General features: G+C 38.3%; 3 protein-coding genes across 3 annotated transcripts in view; 1 reads left to right on the top strand and 2 right to left on the bottom strand.

The window, feature by feature from the left end:
• Positions 1–17,896, bottom strand: part of LOC137579186 (cytoplasmic polyadenylation element-binding protein) — a 352,744-nt gene that overhangs the window by 63,108 nt on the left and 271,740 nt on the right. The window lies entirely within an intron of this gene.
• Positions 3,492–5,108, top strand: LOC137579441 (cilia- and flagella-associated protein 45). The gene has a single exon (XM_068293226.1). The coding sequence runs from the start codon at positions 3,492–3,494 to the stop codon at positions 5,106–5,108; it is 1,617 nt and encodes a 538-aa protein (XP_068149327.1).
• laza (lazaro) lies at positions 9,885–13,483 on the bottom strand. The gene has a single exon (XM_068292486.1). The coding sequence runs from the start codon at positions 12,516–12,518 to the stop codon at positions 11,490–11,492; it is 1,029 nt and encodes a 342-aa protein (XP_068148587.1). The 5' UTR covers positions 12,519–13,483; the 3' UTR covers positions 9,885–11,489.

Raw genomic sequence — 17,896 nt, 5'->3', positions numbered from 1 at the left:
TTATGAAAATGCAAAACCGGAAATCGAATCGAATGTCTGAGAGTGTGAGATATAAACTTAGTTTATGCAAATAATTTAGTCAAGCGACCAAAGCAAAAGCACGCATTCTTCTCTCTTTCTATCTGTCTGTCTGTCTGTCTGTCTGTCTGTCCGCCTGTCTGTCCGGATGTCTGGGCTAGCACCCAGTTTCAGCAAATGAATCATATGACAAAAAGGCATTTGGCCCATTGGGTTCTCTCCGTTCTTCACATATATTCACACACACCCACACACACACACATGGCGTATGCGTAATGCAGTTGCCAGACACTTGAATCTGCTGCATAAATTGGTACATCAAAATTGTAGACACTGTCAGTTTCAGTTGTTGTCTATGCCCTTGTTTCAAACACACATCGAGTTGAAAGATGGAAACATGAACACGACGACTTCACATGGCATTTGATTTTAAGTAGAGCAACACCAACAACACATTTTGGTATGTTGATTGATTGAAATCCAAGTTTTCCCAGTCATTTTGTAGCCGATATTAAAAACCAAGAATTCTTTTAGATAAGACCTTATTACAAATAAAAGTTTTGAGTGTGACTTTAAAGCTATACATTTTCAGACATAAACACTAATCCAATCAAAGTTAATGGGACAAAAAATGTTAATTTGTTTAACCGTAACATTTGATTTCCAAAAGGACTTCTTTCCTGTAATCACACTATATAATTCCACACAAGACATTGTAAACAAAATATTTGAGATATTATATTTTCGAAAACTAAATTAGAAAATGGATATGAAATTTATCAGATATCTGTTGCTTGCCTTAAATTAACATTCATTGTATATAATTGATGTATGGCTTAAACCCCGAAATCCTTTGCTGCTCGTTCATCAGTTGGCCAACTTACCTGCAATGAATAAGAAATGTCGAGAGAAAAAAAGAAAGAAAGAAATAGGAGGGGAAAAAGATTAGTGAACATGGCCAACACATGATAAATTAACCCCAACTATATATATATATATATATATATATATACAACAAATACTATATAACACATAGGTAATCCCTGGTCGCCACAACCACACACAGAGAGTTGTGTATCTGCCTACTTCCAGCAGGAAGGCTGGCAGGCAGTTTAGGCAGGCTCATGACCAGTTCAGGCATTGGACTTTAATTAACACCCCTACCTAACCAAGCCATCCCCATACCACCCACCTCTTAATGCCAGGATCCAAGTTAGGCGCATAAATTAAATGCCTAAAACCTGGACTAAAGATGCTAATGATGTCCTCGAGGCCAACTTAGCTAGCAATTCTGTCGCTTTGCATATAATCAAGGAGTCCATGCATGACCTTTCCACTGTCTCCATCTCCATCTCCATCCCATCTCCACCTTCATCTTCCAGCACTTCTGTTCTTCTTCCCTCTATTGGGAGGAAGACCTTGCTCTTTGCTAATCCAACAACTTGACTGTCATTACCCCAGGACAGAGAGTCAGTCACACACACACACACACAAACACACAGAGTAGAGAGCACACAGAAAGAGTAAAAGAGATAGAGTGAGATTGGAAAAAAACACATTCATTTGCTCAATCGTGCACTCGAAAATGTCAATTTACATTTGCGGGTATTTCCCAATGGAGAGGCGTAGGAACAGCAAAAGGAAAGGGAAATGAAATGCGAAATGGGAGAAACTGAGAAGCCCAGCTTAAGTTGACTTTAACGCCTGAATGCATCTAACAAGTAGTAGTAGTTTCACTAGTAGTAGTGGTGTAATAGAAAGAAGAAGCAGATAAAACTTTCTTCCCATTTGACGTTTTGCTACTCTTTTCCTTTCTTTTTTTCAATTCATTTTTTCTAACATCCTCCCTCTCTTTTTTCTGTTTTTGCAAACTTTTTATTAAAGTCAGCAAAAATCGTTGAAACTCTTTTAGGTTTAGGATTTCCATCTATCCTAGTTCCTATGATTGTAAGTGTGTGTGTGTATTTGACAATGTGGGCGTGGCATTTTTTGGAACAGAAGAACTCGAAGGGAACTCTCCTCTCCTCTATACGGTCAAGTTAATTTGTATGTGTGGCCGTAAACTTTTGCCAGCTTAGACTTTCTCCATCCCCGCCCATTAAACCCACACACACACACACACACCCACACGCATACACACATACGCCTCGTTGGGCAGTTTTGGGATGGATAGATGGATGGATGGATAGATGTTTGGAATGGTTGAACGAATGAATGAATGAATGGTTGGGTGGACCAGCCATGGGATATCTCAAATGTCCACTTCCTTCACACACACACACACACACACACATGCACGCACATCCACATGGCCACAATGTGTGAATTTTGTTGGCTTATTGCTTTTCTATGCCGCATAATTGCTGACTTCTTTCACACACACACAGACACACTCACACACATACGTATAGATGATTGGGCATGTAAGGATATGTTTGCGACGTTTTTGTCCTTGAGCCATTGCGCATAAATCATCTGACTCTGTGGGGCCTGTAGTGGAGCACCGAAATTTATGCTTCGTTGCATTTTTGATGCCTCTGCCTTAGCCCCGCCTCAGCTTCAGTTCGACTTGGACTCTGACGACCCATTGAAGGGCAAAACTTGGCTATTTTAGTAGATGGATTCATTTCCTCCCTCCTTTCTTTTCCTACTTTTCCTTATAGTTTTTCATGTAATAGAAAAGCGAGTTTGGTCAATGGGCCCAGTAGATAAGAAACAAGACAAGGGCAAACGATGATGCATTAGGAGGAAGGAGAGCCAAATAAAAAAAAAGGTAACAACAAATGGTTATAATTCAAATTGCTTCAACATTTCATTTAAACTTACAAAGTATTTTTGGAACGAATTATATCTTTCCACTGATTTGAAGCTTGCAGGAATTCCCAAATTAAATCTGAAGTCTTTCTGATTACATAAGCTCAACTTTTTATTAATTAATGAACAGATCAATCTGAAATGGGCGGAGCTATGCTCCTTAGACTATGCAATGTTCCTCCATCCTCAATCTAAAGTTCTTTTTGTTCGATTTCTTTGTCATTATCCTGAACTAACAGCAAGTTCGATTAATTTCTCCATTATAACCGACCATTTAAGTCACCTTCAAATCATAAAATCACACCAAAAACCTTTACCTTTCTTTCTCTCTCTATTTCATTGCCGTGATCAACTCTATAGTTACGTAAAAGTGATACAAAACAATTTAACACCCAAAAAACCGCATACAGAGTTGCCAGGGTATTGCTGCTTTGCCTAGGTGACCACTTCTAGCTTGTTACATAAACAAAATCCACAAAAAAAAAAAAAAGCAGACAACAGAAAAACAATACAAACAAAACCTCGTTTCGCCTAGCAACCTTGACAAAAATATTTCTTCGTTCTACTCCAAAACGACTCTTGATGGAACATTTGTCAAAGAGAGTTCTCGTTTTGTACACACATTTACGCCGCAGTTTCTCGATCGTTTCACATTAAAGATGCCCTGCTTCTCAGCATCCAATGTACGTTTCGTGAGCGCCGATGCGCAATTGAAACAAAAATGTCAGGAACTGCGTGCTCGGGCACAAACGGCCGCCTATCGTCCACCAGCAGGAGGATTTCGTCCCTCCACTCAGATGTCCTATGTACCCTTTCGCAGACGCTGTGCAGATGACACTGCGGCCTACGATCAGAAGCAATTGAAACGGAATGAGAGGGAGCGCAAACGAAATCAGGGATGCAAAAGTGTGGTTCTACGTCCCCAGGATATGAGGCGGCTGAAAGAGCAAGGAAAAGTCATAACAATACCAGAAAGATTACAAAACATAGAGCAGAATGATGAGGAACATCGCCGACAATTGCAAATGGTGGAGGAAGCTCGTCAACGTTTCAAAAAAATTGACGAAGCTCGGCAGGCAGAGGCTAGCAGCGGCAAATCGAACCAATTGGAAAGTGAAATTCTGGATGAGAAATTGTCGGTGTTAACGCGAGCTTTTTTGGCCAAGCAAGAGCAAGAGGAGGAGGTTAAGCAAATCAATCGCATGATTTTGGATGCCAAATGCAAGGCAGTGCGAGAGGCACAAATCCAAGAGAAATATCTTCTTGCCAAGGCACTGAGAGAGGATGATGAACGCATGGCGAAAATGGTCAATGAAAGGGCAAAAAAGGCGCTCACTGCTGAGGATGAACGAGAACGTTTAGAGGTCGAGAAACGTGCAAAATACGCTCAGGAAATACGCCAGCAATTGAGTGAGAGGGAAAATCGTCGTTATCTGGAGGCCAAACGCGTCGCCGAGGAAGCCAAAGACATCCGCAAGGCAACAGAGTTGCTTAAAGAGGAAGAGGAGAAACAACGTAATTTCATTCAAGTGCGCAAACAGCGTTTTCGTGATGAGCTTAAACGCATCCGCGAAATGTCGAATGTGTTTAAGCAAATGCTCTTGGAACAAGAGCGCCTGGCTGACCTTCGTGTGGTCGCCTATATGCGTGAGAAGCAGGAGAAGGAGCGCCAACTGAAAGAGATACGAAAGGTGGCCAAAAAGGAGTTTGAACGACGACAACAACGGATCTATACGGTGGCCGCTGAAGCATTGGAAACACGACAGACCAGCGACGAATTGAAATATCTCAAGGAACGTGATCGAGTCGAACGGGAATATAGGCAAAAGGAGAAGCTGGCGGCCATTACCAAACGAGAGACAGAGCGAGATCTCCTGGCATCGAGGGCCCAACAGGCCCAAGAGATGAAAAACCGATTGGCCCTCGAAATAGCCCATGCCGAGGAGGATTTCAACAAGGTCATGGATCGCATGCGTGAGGAGGAGGAGAAACAGAAATGCATCGATCGCCAACGCGAGAGTCAACGTCGTCTCTATCAGCGGGATCTCAAGCAACAGATGACTGACAAAGAGGCCGAACGTCGTCGCATCTCCGAAATTGAACAGACACGCGTCAAGCAATGGCTTCAGAATGAACAGCAACGCGATGCCAATATCAAGCAGGTGATTAGTTCGAAAATTGCCGCCATGCGTGAGAATTGTTTGCCTGAAAAGTATTTAAAGGAGGTGGAAAAACAGCTTAAGAACATTCAAAGTAGTCGCAATCGCATACGCTAAATCAAAGTAATTAATTTATTTTTTTTATCAATTACTCACATAGTTTTAGGCGCCTGTTTGTTGTGGTCAAGCGATCTTTCAGTGACCATTAGCAGGTGCCAAAAGCTATGCAATGCAAGCGGCACGTAAATTTTCTTATCATTTCACTTTGGCACAATTTAAGGAACATTTTTTTATCCCTCGAGAATAAACAAATATATACGTTTACAGACATAAATAAAAATGCAAAAAGATTTCTTTAGATTGAGGGGAAAAAGCAAAAACTATTGATAATATGATGGATCGATTTGGAATCTGTAGAAATTGTTCGAACTTAAGTGAGTTGGAGTTAAATCTAATCAAGTATTGAATTGTACTGGAAGACCACCAATCGAAAGCAATAAATGGTATAAATCAACTTTAATTCACACAGAAGCAAAAATAAGAAAGGTTTCAATTCCCATAAACGTAGTAAAATTTAACCCTCCGGCCTAAAAGTATGCCATAAAATGTTTCATTGTACCCGAAAAGTAACTGCCAAAATGAAATCAAAGGCTCCCTCCCGTTTACTCCATCCATCTCCTCCACCTCCTGTCACAAGGCGATGCGACATTGTTGCGTGCCCCTCCAGGCACACATCACGCTAATTTCTAACTATGTGGGTGTTTAGCCTCTCCTCACACACACGCACCACAAGCAATTACACGGAAAGACGAAAAACTACGCCTCACTATGTTTACCCCCCTCTCACAGAGTCTTTCTTGATTCACCACCAAGACAATCCTACAAACAAACAAAAAAAAGGAAAGGAAGGAATGAAAAGGAGAAAAAAAGTAGTAGCCAAGTTTGGCTACAATAAAATTTTATTATGCCACACACATACGCACACCCACACACATACTCACACACACACACACACACACACACACAGTCGCGCAAACAATGGGGCATAAGACGAAGATGAAGCTGTAGCTGGAGCTGAAGATGCCTCTAACGTCGACGTCGACTACGACGAACTCTTGTGCATGGTTCAATTATCGTATTTCATGATTCGTTAAATTTTCGCATACGCCAGAAAGAAAAAAACGAAAATACGCAAGACATGCTCTATCCCCTCCATTGCGCCCCTTCTCTTCAGCCACCCGCGCGCAGCAACAAACCCTGAGGCAAAGAAAAGCTAAAACTGAAAAACAGGTTTTCCCCTAGCAACCATTGTGATGTCTACCTACATAGAGATATTTTTGGGAAGACTGGGACAAACTGGGAGACTATAGATGGGACTCACAAACATATATGTAGGTATATATCCCGCTCCGATTCTCACAACTGCCACCCCGCCCGTCCATCCATCCATCCTTTCGTCCGTCTGACGTCTTGCCGTGACTCGTTCCATCGGTTGCCATTCGCATGTGCCAGTAATAATTCCAATGACAATAAACGTTGTCGTATTTACAAGTACCAACACACACACACACACACACACACTGACATGAATTGATGAGAAAAGTTTTTGAGGAAATGTCAATAGAGAAGCAGCACAGGGAGACAAACTATGCTGTTTCCAATGCGTCTACTACAGTGGATACGAAAATTGCATAAAGATGTTTACCTTTAATACATATTAGGTGATTATTAAAGGTTTAAAAGATGTCTGCACAGAAAATTAAAGATACATATTCATTATACAAACATCTTTAGCGATCACAACCAAAGTCGATGGATCCTCGACCTCCTACTTCCATCTGTTTGTTAGCTCGGGTTTCAAAAACAAAAAAAAAAAAAACGGATTATAATAACCATTTGGAGTTTCATAACTGAACCATTGAGGTCTATGATATCTATGCATAGTCTTAATTAGATCTTAAAATTCCTATCTTTCATTTGACTACCCAAGTCTCACCTACGCGGTTTACTAATTCAAAGCAATTTTCAGTTTTTTAACTTTAGAGATGAATTTAGGATGTTTTTTTTTTCTCTTTGCTCACTGCTTAAGTAACTCCAAATGCATTTAGATTAACTGTAGTTAATTTTTCGTTGGAATTGGATTTATCCCTACATGATTGAATGATTTTACATGCAAGTCTGTTTTTTCCCATTTTGTATTTGTATTATGCCACCCACGACCACTGTTTCCTGTCTCCTGCTGTTTGGCATCTTTGGCATTTATAAATATCATGCACGGGCAAAAGGTAAAAAGGCAAATATATATATATATACATATATACATATGTATATATGTAAGTATATACACATATGCATAGATATATAGATATTGTAATTGGAAAAAAGTCAAACGCAGCTGCTGCTGCAGTGCATAGTGCATACTTAGGAGAAGCAGATGGAAAGGTGGCCCAGTCCCGCCCAACCCACTTACATCCATTTGTGGCAGGGATCTGTTCACTCCCGCTGTGCCCTGCCCAGCCCAACCCAGCACATCCAACAGAGCCCCCCATTCCAGACCCCAAAAACTGAAACCCACTATCAAAATTTATCTGCAAGATTGCACACAATTGTTTTGTATTAGTAAAGTGATTTTTTCTTTTCCACTTTTCCTTTTCGTTTTCTTTTTTTTTTTTTTATTTTGTGTGCTTCAACTTTTTGTTGTTGTTGTTGTTGTTGCTGTTGACTGACGTTTGGTTCGGTCCTTCTATACTTGTGATTTTGTTCGATATGTGTGCTTAAAAATAAATTGCTCGGCTTTAGTTTTGCGTTTTATTTCTATGGCTTTTCTTTTGTAGTTTTTTGCGGTCGTCTTCATCGTTTCGAGAGTATTTTTTGCGCTTCACCAAACCACAATAGGTACATCATTGAAGATATCTATGCATAGGTGGGTTGGTGGGTGGGTTAGTCGGATGGATGGATGGATGTATGTTTGGCGTCTAAGAAACAGATATCTAGGTGAACTGTGTAATGTGTCTCAATTGTGCGCAAAAAAATAGATATTCAAAAACATCAATCGAATGCCTCATACCTCTCAAGCATTTACGTGTGTGTGTAAGTCGTCTGCAACTGGAGCATATTCAATTTCCATCTAAATGGAAAATCAATATTCAAGTAAATTAGGAAATCGCTTGATTGAACTAGTTTTCCTTCTGCGCCTCCCTCCAAGTAAGAGTCATTTATATTTTAGTATAAGCATTTATTTAGTGGTAGCCCTGTCTCTTTCCAATCTCTCTTCTGTCTGTGAAGGTCGACGGGAAATTGGCAATTGAAAATTGAGAAATTTAAGTGACAGATTGAAATTTTTTTTCTTTACAAAAATAGCAAATCATTAATAAATAGAAAATTGACGTATCCCAAAAATGTATAAAAAATTTAATTGAACAAAATTTGCCAACGATAAGGACAAGCTTGATAACTTGATTGAAATTCCATTAAATACCTTTTTGCTTGGATAACTGAGTGGGTTTATTGTTAGATTTGGATAAATCGCAGGCGAAAGTGGGATAAAAGAAGAAAAGAATAAAAACCCAGATGTCTCTCTCTCTCTCTCTCTCTCCGTTTAACTAGACCATATAGGTTAAAAACATGACAAAATCTGTCATCTGTATTTAAAGGTTTCAATCTTATTGGCAGTCCCAGCGAAAACAAAGGTAGCCAAAATAACTAAAGAGTTCTTTGTCTAGGCAGCTTATTTCATCATTTAACCACATTGTTTCTTGGCCATAATTAAATCCAAAAGTCAATCCCTGATAATTGAAGGAAAGTCTACTAATCAAACTCAACAGTCTTAATCGTAACTAATATCAGTTCATAAAGAAAAGATAACAAAAACAATATTCAACAAAGTGAAATCATTTAATCATCGAATACTACGATTTCATGTGCAAATATCAAATATAATCAGCGACAAATTATCAATCTGTAGACACATCTATTCCTATGCTATCGATCAAAATTTCTTGATGATTTATGGAACGGCGGCTTATACCGTGTGATAAGATGTCTTAACAATTTCTACAGACTTTCTAAAAGTGGCGCCAACAAAGAAGAACTAATATTAGCTCGCATACCTTTAGTTCGTTTTCCTTGCACGCTTTGTCTCTATCTTAGTTATTGGTGAACTTATCAGTTATCACCTAACTTAAGGTGTGCTTGGTGATTAAATGAAAAAATACCCCGTCCACTTAATGTTAATGTGGGTATGCTGATATTAAATGGGCTAAAGTAATTGTGGCCATCTTTTAGCTATGGTGAAATGTGTTTGAATGAAATTTAGTCTAAACTTATTAAGACCAAATATGTCTCTTGAATTAGCCTTTAACTTTGATAATGGGTAACATCTGGTCGTTCATTCACTTTAACCACATACTCGAGTTAATTTCTTAGTTCTTTAATGTTCATTTCATCAGTTTTTACGCTGTGGCTTTTTTTGTTTTGTTTATTATTATTGTGATATTGACTAAGAATCATTTGCGATTATGAAATATACAACGAAACGGGGTTTACTTTACTTGATTAGATACGGAGACACAACATCAAATACGACGTTTAAATACATACAATTAACTGTGTTGGTTTGTGTGTTTTCCTGGCAAATGATATTATTATTATTATTATTATAGCCACAATTACAATTCGTACATAGAAAAGTATTTGTTTTATCGGCAAAAGAACATTGTCTTATCAATCTAAGATTCAACAGTTCTTATGGACATTTTTTTGCCATGAGACTGGCTGCTCGTTGACTGATAAAGTGCAATTGAGTTTTAGGAGCGCCAAGTAGGAGAGATTCCTAGAAAATCACTCAGAAACATTCCTCAAAAACGGAATCACAACACAAAAAACCTTCATAAATCATTTTGGCAATAAATAAATATTTATTCATTTAGATTAAACACATAGAAAAACAAATCTGTTGGTCAACTAAACATAATTAACATAAAATAAATAAAAGCTAATAATAAATTGTATTGAAATTTTTTTTTTGTGTTCATAAATCTGAAGGCAAGTTCGATGCAAATAGTAATAAATAATTTAAGGCGATACACAACTACTAAATTTTGTTTTATTATTTATAATGTGCATTATCGGGAAGAGCGAAGGAGAGACTAAGTGAGAGAGAAAGAGAGAGAGAGAGAGACAGAAAGAGAGAGGGAGCAAAAACCGGCGGCTAGAGTTGCCAACTGATTGTCGCAGCTGATTGTGAGCTTGAGCTTGCAGCTTGAGCTTCAAATCGCTGTTCACGTTGGCGGTCTGCCCACTTCAAAAGCGGCAGCGACGTGACTGCGGCATTGTTTATAAACAAACAAGTTACAGCAACAACAACTTGCAACAGCAACAACCATAAACCACCATAACCACTAGCCACAACAACATTAAAAGTTCGTATAGCCACCGGGTTTTGATATAAACAGCAAAGACCCTCAACATTCACACACAATAATATTCTCTCCTTTAAATATCAGTGAATGGCGGCAAAAGACAATGAAAAACCAGCAAATGATAAACAAAAATTCAATGAAAATTTGGATAACTAGCAAACAATACCCTGTAATTTCACTTAGGGAAAAGGTTTATTCATTTCGAAGCCTTAATAAATTGTCTAGTTCTGTTCCAAATTATAGTTTAACAGCAGAGAAATTATTATTCTAAAATAATTTATTTTAATATTTAATGTTAATTGATTTACTCTCAAAACAACAACAAAAAAGTTCACGTTTAACTGTTTGTTTGTTTTTGTTTTCTCTTTTTATTAATGTGCATTTATTTTGTTGTTTCTTTGTTTGTATTTGTAACTAATCAATAATGCAAGCGATAAGAAATCGTATTTTTCAATTTTTTTCTCAATCTCATAGAGATTTATGATATATAAACTAATTTGTATGTTTTTCTCAAGATATATGCCAATAGTAAATTTCATTCACATCAATAAATATCAAAATATGCGTTTTATAAACTCTAAAATCTATAATTTATACAATTTCAATTATAAAACAAAAAAAAATTTAAACATTTTCTCTCAATACGCCTTTATTTTGCACACAGTGTGACTTTTTCAAATTGATTTTGACCCACTGTGCACACGCTATTTTAGTGCGAAGCGTTGCCATATGTGTTGAGTTGCATTTAGCATTCGTTGCACAATTTCTCGCCTCAGATTTCGTAAATCATTTTGGGAAAGGGCGGGGGTGTGACGGTGATCGGCTGATCGGGTGATCCGATGATCGTTAAGGGGGTAGGCGGGTAGGGGAAAGCAAATGGTGCATATCAGGTAGAAAGAGTGCGCCGCGCGCTTATCACATACATATTTTCTATTTACTTCGATTTCTAAATGGAAAAATAGTCGAAATAGTCCGAGTAGCAGCCGGCACAATGATATTAGACGACGGAAGAGATAAGCCTCATCACCTGGCTCTGGTGGTGCTCCGGTGGTAGTTGTGGTTTTCTTGCTCTGTCAGCTTAGACCGGCATCGTTATGGTAGTAGTAGTAGCAGTAGCAGCAGGCGGTGTCGATGATCGCGATGTGGGCGGCTTATAGACATCATCATCATCGTCGTCATCAACTATTTCATTATGATCGTCAACGTCATTATCATTATCATCGATATCATTGATATTATTACCCAGTAGCGGCAATGGCAACGGCGGCGATGGCGATGGCGATGTTGATTGCAGAAAATGCACTTTAGTCGATGTACTGGAATTATTATTCTCGGCCAGCAATTGATGATGCAGATGGTGATGATGGTTATGATGATGGCAACCACCACGACCACTGGCACTGCTGCTAGACACCGAATAGATCGCTCGCACACGCAACAGATCGCCCACATAGATGGCCGTGATCGAGGCATAGACAACGCCCAGGACGGCGCCGGCCAAGACATCGGACCAATGGTGCCAATAATCGGCCACACGGCTCAATGATACATACCATGCCGACATTAGCAATAGGAATTGTAAGATGTGACGTAACACTCTTGTACTGCCTCTGCCCTGCCAAGCACTATGGACATAGAACGCCAACAGGCACATCGAATAGAAACTGAGACTGCTGTGGGCACTGGGAAAACTAACATGTAATTCACGTATCTGTCTCGACGATATATTTCGATTACTGCAATAGAACTGCTCCACATATAGATCAGCATTCTTAAGATCGGCACAGCTACTGCCATCGTGCAATCGTGGTTGGCATGCACTATAAAAGTGTGGACGTAGTCTACCCACCACATGCTTGGCCAATTCCGTTGTCAAGTACGTGGCTATGAAACCAAAACTGAATGTAGCCTGCGATCGCCAAAGATTCCTTATATACTGACGCATGCGAAAGTGCTTGCAAATGCGCATCACTTCCACAACACTGATGAAGAGCATGGGCATCAATAGCATCATTACCAACAGCATGGGCACAGTAATGGTGCACTCGTGATACGGATAACGCAGTGATAGATCCGAGCAGAAAAATCCTCGCTTGAATGTACGCATGATGATTGATGACTGATATTTATTCTTGGGTTTGGGTTATATCTCAGATTTCTTATTACTTCTTCCCTTTTGTAGGAGTCTTTTGGCACTGGTTTTCAATTCAAATTCTCATAGAAGTTACTTTCTCACTTCGTTGTAATTTATTCACTCTTATTCGCATTCTTTGTTTGGCAAATTTTGTTTATACAATTATTTTTTGGAATAGAATTTCATTATATAAACATATTTTGTTTTTATTATTTTTGTGATTAATTATTTATAAACAGCTTCTTATCGCCAACCTAACGCACTATAACACAGTCTGATCTTTTGTTGGCGTTTGTTAAACATTTTTTTTTTGTAATATAAATTATAGTTAGAACAAATATAAAATTGTCAATAATACTTTTTTTTTTGCTTTTGTTTTGTTTTGTTTTTTTTTCCAATCACAATCACTCAGAGTTCTCTTTGGGTTAATCAAATTTGTATCGCTCATACGTTCATTCACTTTTTGGAAAACAGGAAAAAAAATCTTTTGCGCTTTTTATTTCTGTGGGTTTTTGGTTTTGCGTTTTTTTGGGGGGCTGTCACAGAAATTGCGCATTTATCAAGGCGAATTTTTGCTTTCTAAAAGCGCCTAGGAGCCTAATGGAAGTGCGGCCCAGCTTGTCCGGAACTAGGCACCACCACCAACCTCCAACACGTGCAAGAAGAGAGTGGATAGTTCCGTTTGGTTGTTCGTTCGTTTTGTGGCGCGAAACAGAAATTAAATAAATTAACTTTATTGGCTAGACCAACTGTCAAGTTGTCTGTCTCCTTCAACCAAAAAATTGACTAACAAAAAAGCGGCGAGCGACGACGGACGAACCAAGAGCAACCAACACAGAAACGAACCGCTTTGGTCGCACTCTGTTCGATGTCTATGAGGCGATATGCGGCAACGTTAGCGTTTTGCTTTCAACGATCGCTTCCAAACTGCGCGGTAGCGACTTTAACCCAACAACGCGACGTCAACGACGACAGCAACAGAAACAGCGACAGCGACGACGACGACGACGACGTCGGTCTCAAGTAGATGTATAGATGAAGACAAAACCCACCACATCGTGGGACAAAAGGTTTTTTTTTTTTTTTTGCGTTGTCTATATAGGTATATATGTATATTTCGCATTGATATTGAATTACTTCTTATCAATTTAGCAGCAACAGAGGCAGCGGCAGCAGCAGCGGCAGCAACAGCGATAGAAAAGACACTCGTATTTTAGTGTTGCTTCTTCTTCTGCTTATTGGCAGATCGGCATACAGTGTATGCAAAAAGCATACGACGACAAAGACGATGCTCGGCAAAGCTCATTGAGCCTCCATTGCTAATGAGGAAACAGTTGGAATTGTTTCAAGGTTTACTTTTGCTTAGTTTGTTTAGGCTTTTGTTTGCCTCCCCATCCTCCATATACTCGAATATATGTACATATGGACGACTCGGCAGTTGCGCATAATGAAAGAGTTGCATTTAGATGGAGATGAAGATGGAGGAGTGCCAATGCCTGTGCCTGGACATGGAGAACTGCCGCCTATTGGAGTAGGTCATTGCAACGTGACTTAAGTTTGGTTTGCTATCGCCTGCACCACCACCACCAACTACACTCTCTTGGCACTTGGTCCGCTGCGTGCTTTTATGGCATTTTGTTGATGTAGGTCGTTGCTCGACTGGAGTGAGGAAATGAGTTGGAGGTGGGGGAGCAGTAAGAAAAGGAGGGGGAGGAGGCCAGGCTCATGAGTAAGAGGCTGTGTGGTAATGGAGACGACGATGACGACGACGACGACGACAAATATTCCAGCACTCCGTTGGCAGCCTTGCAGTGCATAAACTGCAGCAAGTTTATGGCCACTTTGTATATTTACACTACGAATCGAAGGCTTCTTTATGTTGCAAATTTAGCAAACTGCTCAATTTACATAGGAATTGCTGGGTGTATATATGCACATATGTACATATATAGTAGGTATAGTATCGTATAGTATGCAACTATTTTGCTGCTAATTTATGCTAATTTCAGTTAAGCAATGAAAGAAATTACTCTCAATTGGACAGAGAAGATAAATGTTTATTCAATGGCATTTAAATAAGTCACGATTTCCATGATAAAGGATCATCAAGTTGCGCATACAATGAACTCACTGAGACATGACTTGAAAATATTTATAAAGGATAAGGGCCAACTCTGCGTGAGAGTTATATTTAGTTAGTTCAATGTTTGGCATACTTTTCCAGTGATGTTTGTCTTTGAGGTCTTTGAAAGACAGCCCATTGTAGTCCACCTACTAACCTATACTCAGTGTGTGTAAATCGATCCCACTAACCACATTGCACACACACTTACACACACAGATGAAATACGCCCCACTTGTTGCAAACAAGAGCGTTTTGCATGTACCACTCTAACCGTTGTGTCAGTCATATCAATGAACAAGCGCAACCACAGAGTTTCAAGTCAGCACGCGCCGCGACAAAAGGTTTCTGGTTGGCTTTTTGTTTTTTCTCTCTCTCGATATCTTCTCTGCTTTTTAGTGACATTAAAGTCAATTTATTATCGCCATAATTTGTTAAATACGCAAAGCAAGCGATTATCATTTATAAGTTACATCAAGAGGAGGTGGAGAAAGAAGAGGCGGAGTCGAGTGCGAATAAACATATATGAAATGCTAAAATGCTGTTGTGTCTGTCAGTTAAATAACATTTAAAACGATGCAGGAAGCTTTTTATTAATGCAACACCGAAATCAAATACCCTCCTTTGATCAATAAATCTAAAGACGACAACTCTCAGACGACGGTTAATGTCTTTCGAAAGTTTTGGCAACCCTTTGAAACCACAAAGTGAAAAATATCAATAAGATAGTTAATATATGATACAACTGTCCTGCCCATCTTTCGACTTTTCAAATTTTGTTTATAGTTGTGTTTCTTTTTTTATGGGAAAGTCAGTCACCATTTTTTGTTAACCAAACCACTGAAAACTTTGTTTTAAAACAGAAATGAGGCAACTTCTAGCCCTCGAAAGAACGAAGAAAGTAGTGTAAGTGGTGGAACCTACTTTAATGTATGGAACATCGTAACATCGAAAAGGTGTATCGTTTTCATCAATTGGTCTAATTGAGTTCATAGTAATGTTATTTATCATTCTTTAGAAGTAAAATATGTCCCATTTTCGCAACTTTGATAGATTTTACAGCAATATTCTTCACATAATTCATATTTATTTAATATGAAATTGTTTTCAAAGAAAATTCGAAAATACCTGATGCAAGAGTATGTCTAATTTAATCAGATATGCTGACTTGGCAGATGTTCGTGCTTGAAATCCAAGAGGAACTTCCTGCTGAAACAAAAGATCGCTCGTTTTTGTTTTTGTTTTTAAATTCCATTGACAACATGCATATACAAAATATAAATATCTTTATGGCGCCAAATTGCCCCTTTCAGTCATGCTCTCTCTCATACTGTCTCGCCTTATGACTGATAAGCGTAAAGGTGTAAAAATATTGCAATTATGATTGTTCAATGTGATAAGCAAAGTGTATCAGTGGCGGGTGAATGGCTACTGATCTGTCGCCGGCCCCCTCCCGGTCGATGGTGTTGCACTTCACAGCGATAACGATAACGACTGCGACGACGACAAACCCATCCTTCAATGGATCAACAAAACACCCCAAGGAAGAAAGGGAGAGTGTGAGAGAAAAGTTGCATAAAGTGGCAAACTTGGCATTGGCATACCATGCTAAAAAAAAAATGAAATACTATCTTGTCTCTTTTTTTTTGTTGTTGTGTGTTTAATTTGCAATTTTACGGCTTGTGTTTGCATTTACATTTGCAAGGGACCGCTGCTAATGTTTGTCACAAAGTTCACATTGATATCCATAGGCACAGAGACCCCAGCAACGACAGGTGTAAGCAGTCATCTAAGAGGAATGTCAAACACGAGCGATCTAAAACGGGCAACAAGTTGACAACGAAGGAAGTAAATATTTTATTCGATTTAATGATAAGTGATAAGCAAAGATATCACAAGAATGAAAAGTGAATAATCGCAATTGACTTTTATTGATTGTTTCCATTCGTTTTTTGATGGCAAATATAAACAAATATGTGTGTCATAAGAGCAAAAAGTGAAAATGGAAAACAAAAGTCCCTTTTAATTCAAGAACAAGTCGTTACTTTTAGGTATTTTGCATTAGTCTTTTAAGCATTTTCGCGTATTGGGTTTCAATTGTTAACTTGAAATTAACTTCCGGTAGGTAGTTCAAATATTTCCAGGAATTACTTTGATTTCGAACTGAAGAAACTCGTATAAGGTCTTCTTTTTTTTGGTGCATTAAGCAAAGGTTTCAAATGACATTTCTACTTAAGTCCGCCATGTCAATAAACCAAATGGAATAAAAATACCAGAAATTGTCAATTTACGATTATTGCAACTTTTATGTAAAATTTTGGAGATTTAAAGGAGATTATCTTTACGACTTTAAACGTATCGAGTGAACCTTTGGAGTAAATCAAAATCAAAGATCCGTATGAGGATGAAATCTTTTATCAATGTAGTTTCAAAATTTAAGCCTACAAATTTGTATATGAAATTCATGGCTAAGAGCAATTCATTAACATATTTTTGAAGAATTTCAACTAAAGTTCTGTTACTCTCTATTAACAATCTAAGTCTTTGTCATAATTCTTGATTTCAAGGACTATCACAACAATTGATGAGAAATTAAACTGAATTGATTTTAATTCCATGCACGTGCAATGCACTCGAATTTGAAAAATTCAGATCAAACAAAAAAAAAAAAAAAATTGTTCAGTCAATTAAATAAATTTAAAATTGTTAAATCTTTATTTGAAATTGCAAAAATTGTTACAATTTTGTAGTTAAAAAATTCATTTTTGCGTGGTCAGACAAAAACAAAAATACGTTTAAATAATAAACAATATGCTAATAATAATTCCTCTTCTTATTAACACCCTGCAAACTCAATTTCCATTAACATAATGACTAAATTATCATACAAATATTGGAAATAAAAAGCCAAAGCGAAAAATGCTAAATCACTGTCAAGAAACAAAAAAATTTTAACTAATTTAGCGCCGACTTTGATAATACCCTTCAAACCAATTAACCTTTGGTTTTTGGTTTTAAACGATCAGGAAACGAAAAACTTGATCTGTTCATGTGACCACACATCAAGAGGGACACGGAAATGGTTTTCACCTGTACTTTGACGACCTAAATTTAACCCCTTTGGAAAATCAATGAGTTGAGTGAGAGAGAAAGGGAGAGAGAGAGAGAAAGAGAGGGTATAAAAACTGAATATTCGCTAATTTTACAAGTTAACGAGCCAAAGCAGTCG

This window comes from Drosophila tropicalis, unplaced genomic scaffold, assembly GCF_018151085.1.
Source record: "Drosophila tropicalis isolate 14030-0801.00 unplaced genomic scaffold, ASM1815108v1 contig_694, whole genome shotgun sequence".
Classification (NCBI taxonomy): domain Eukaryota; kingdom Metazoa; phylum Arthropoda; class Insecta; order Diptera; family Drosophilidae; genus Drosophila; species Drosophila tropicalis.
This window is presented reverse-complemented; position numbering and strand designations above follow the sequence as displayed.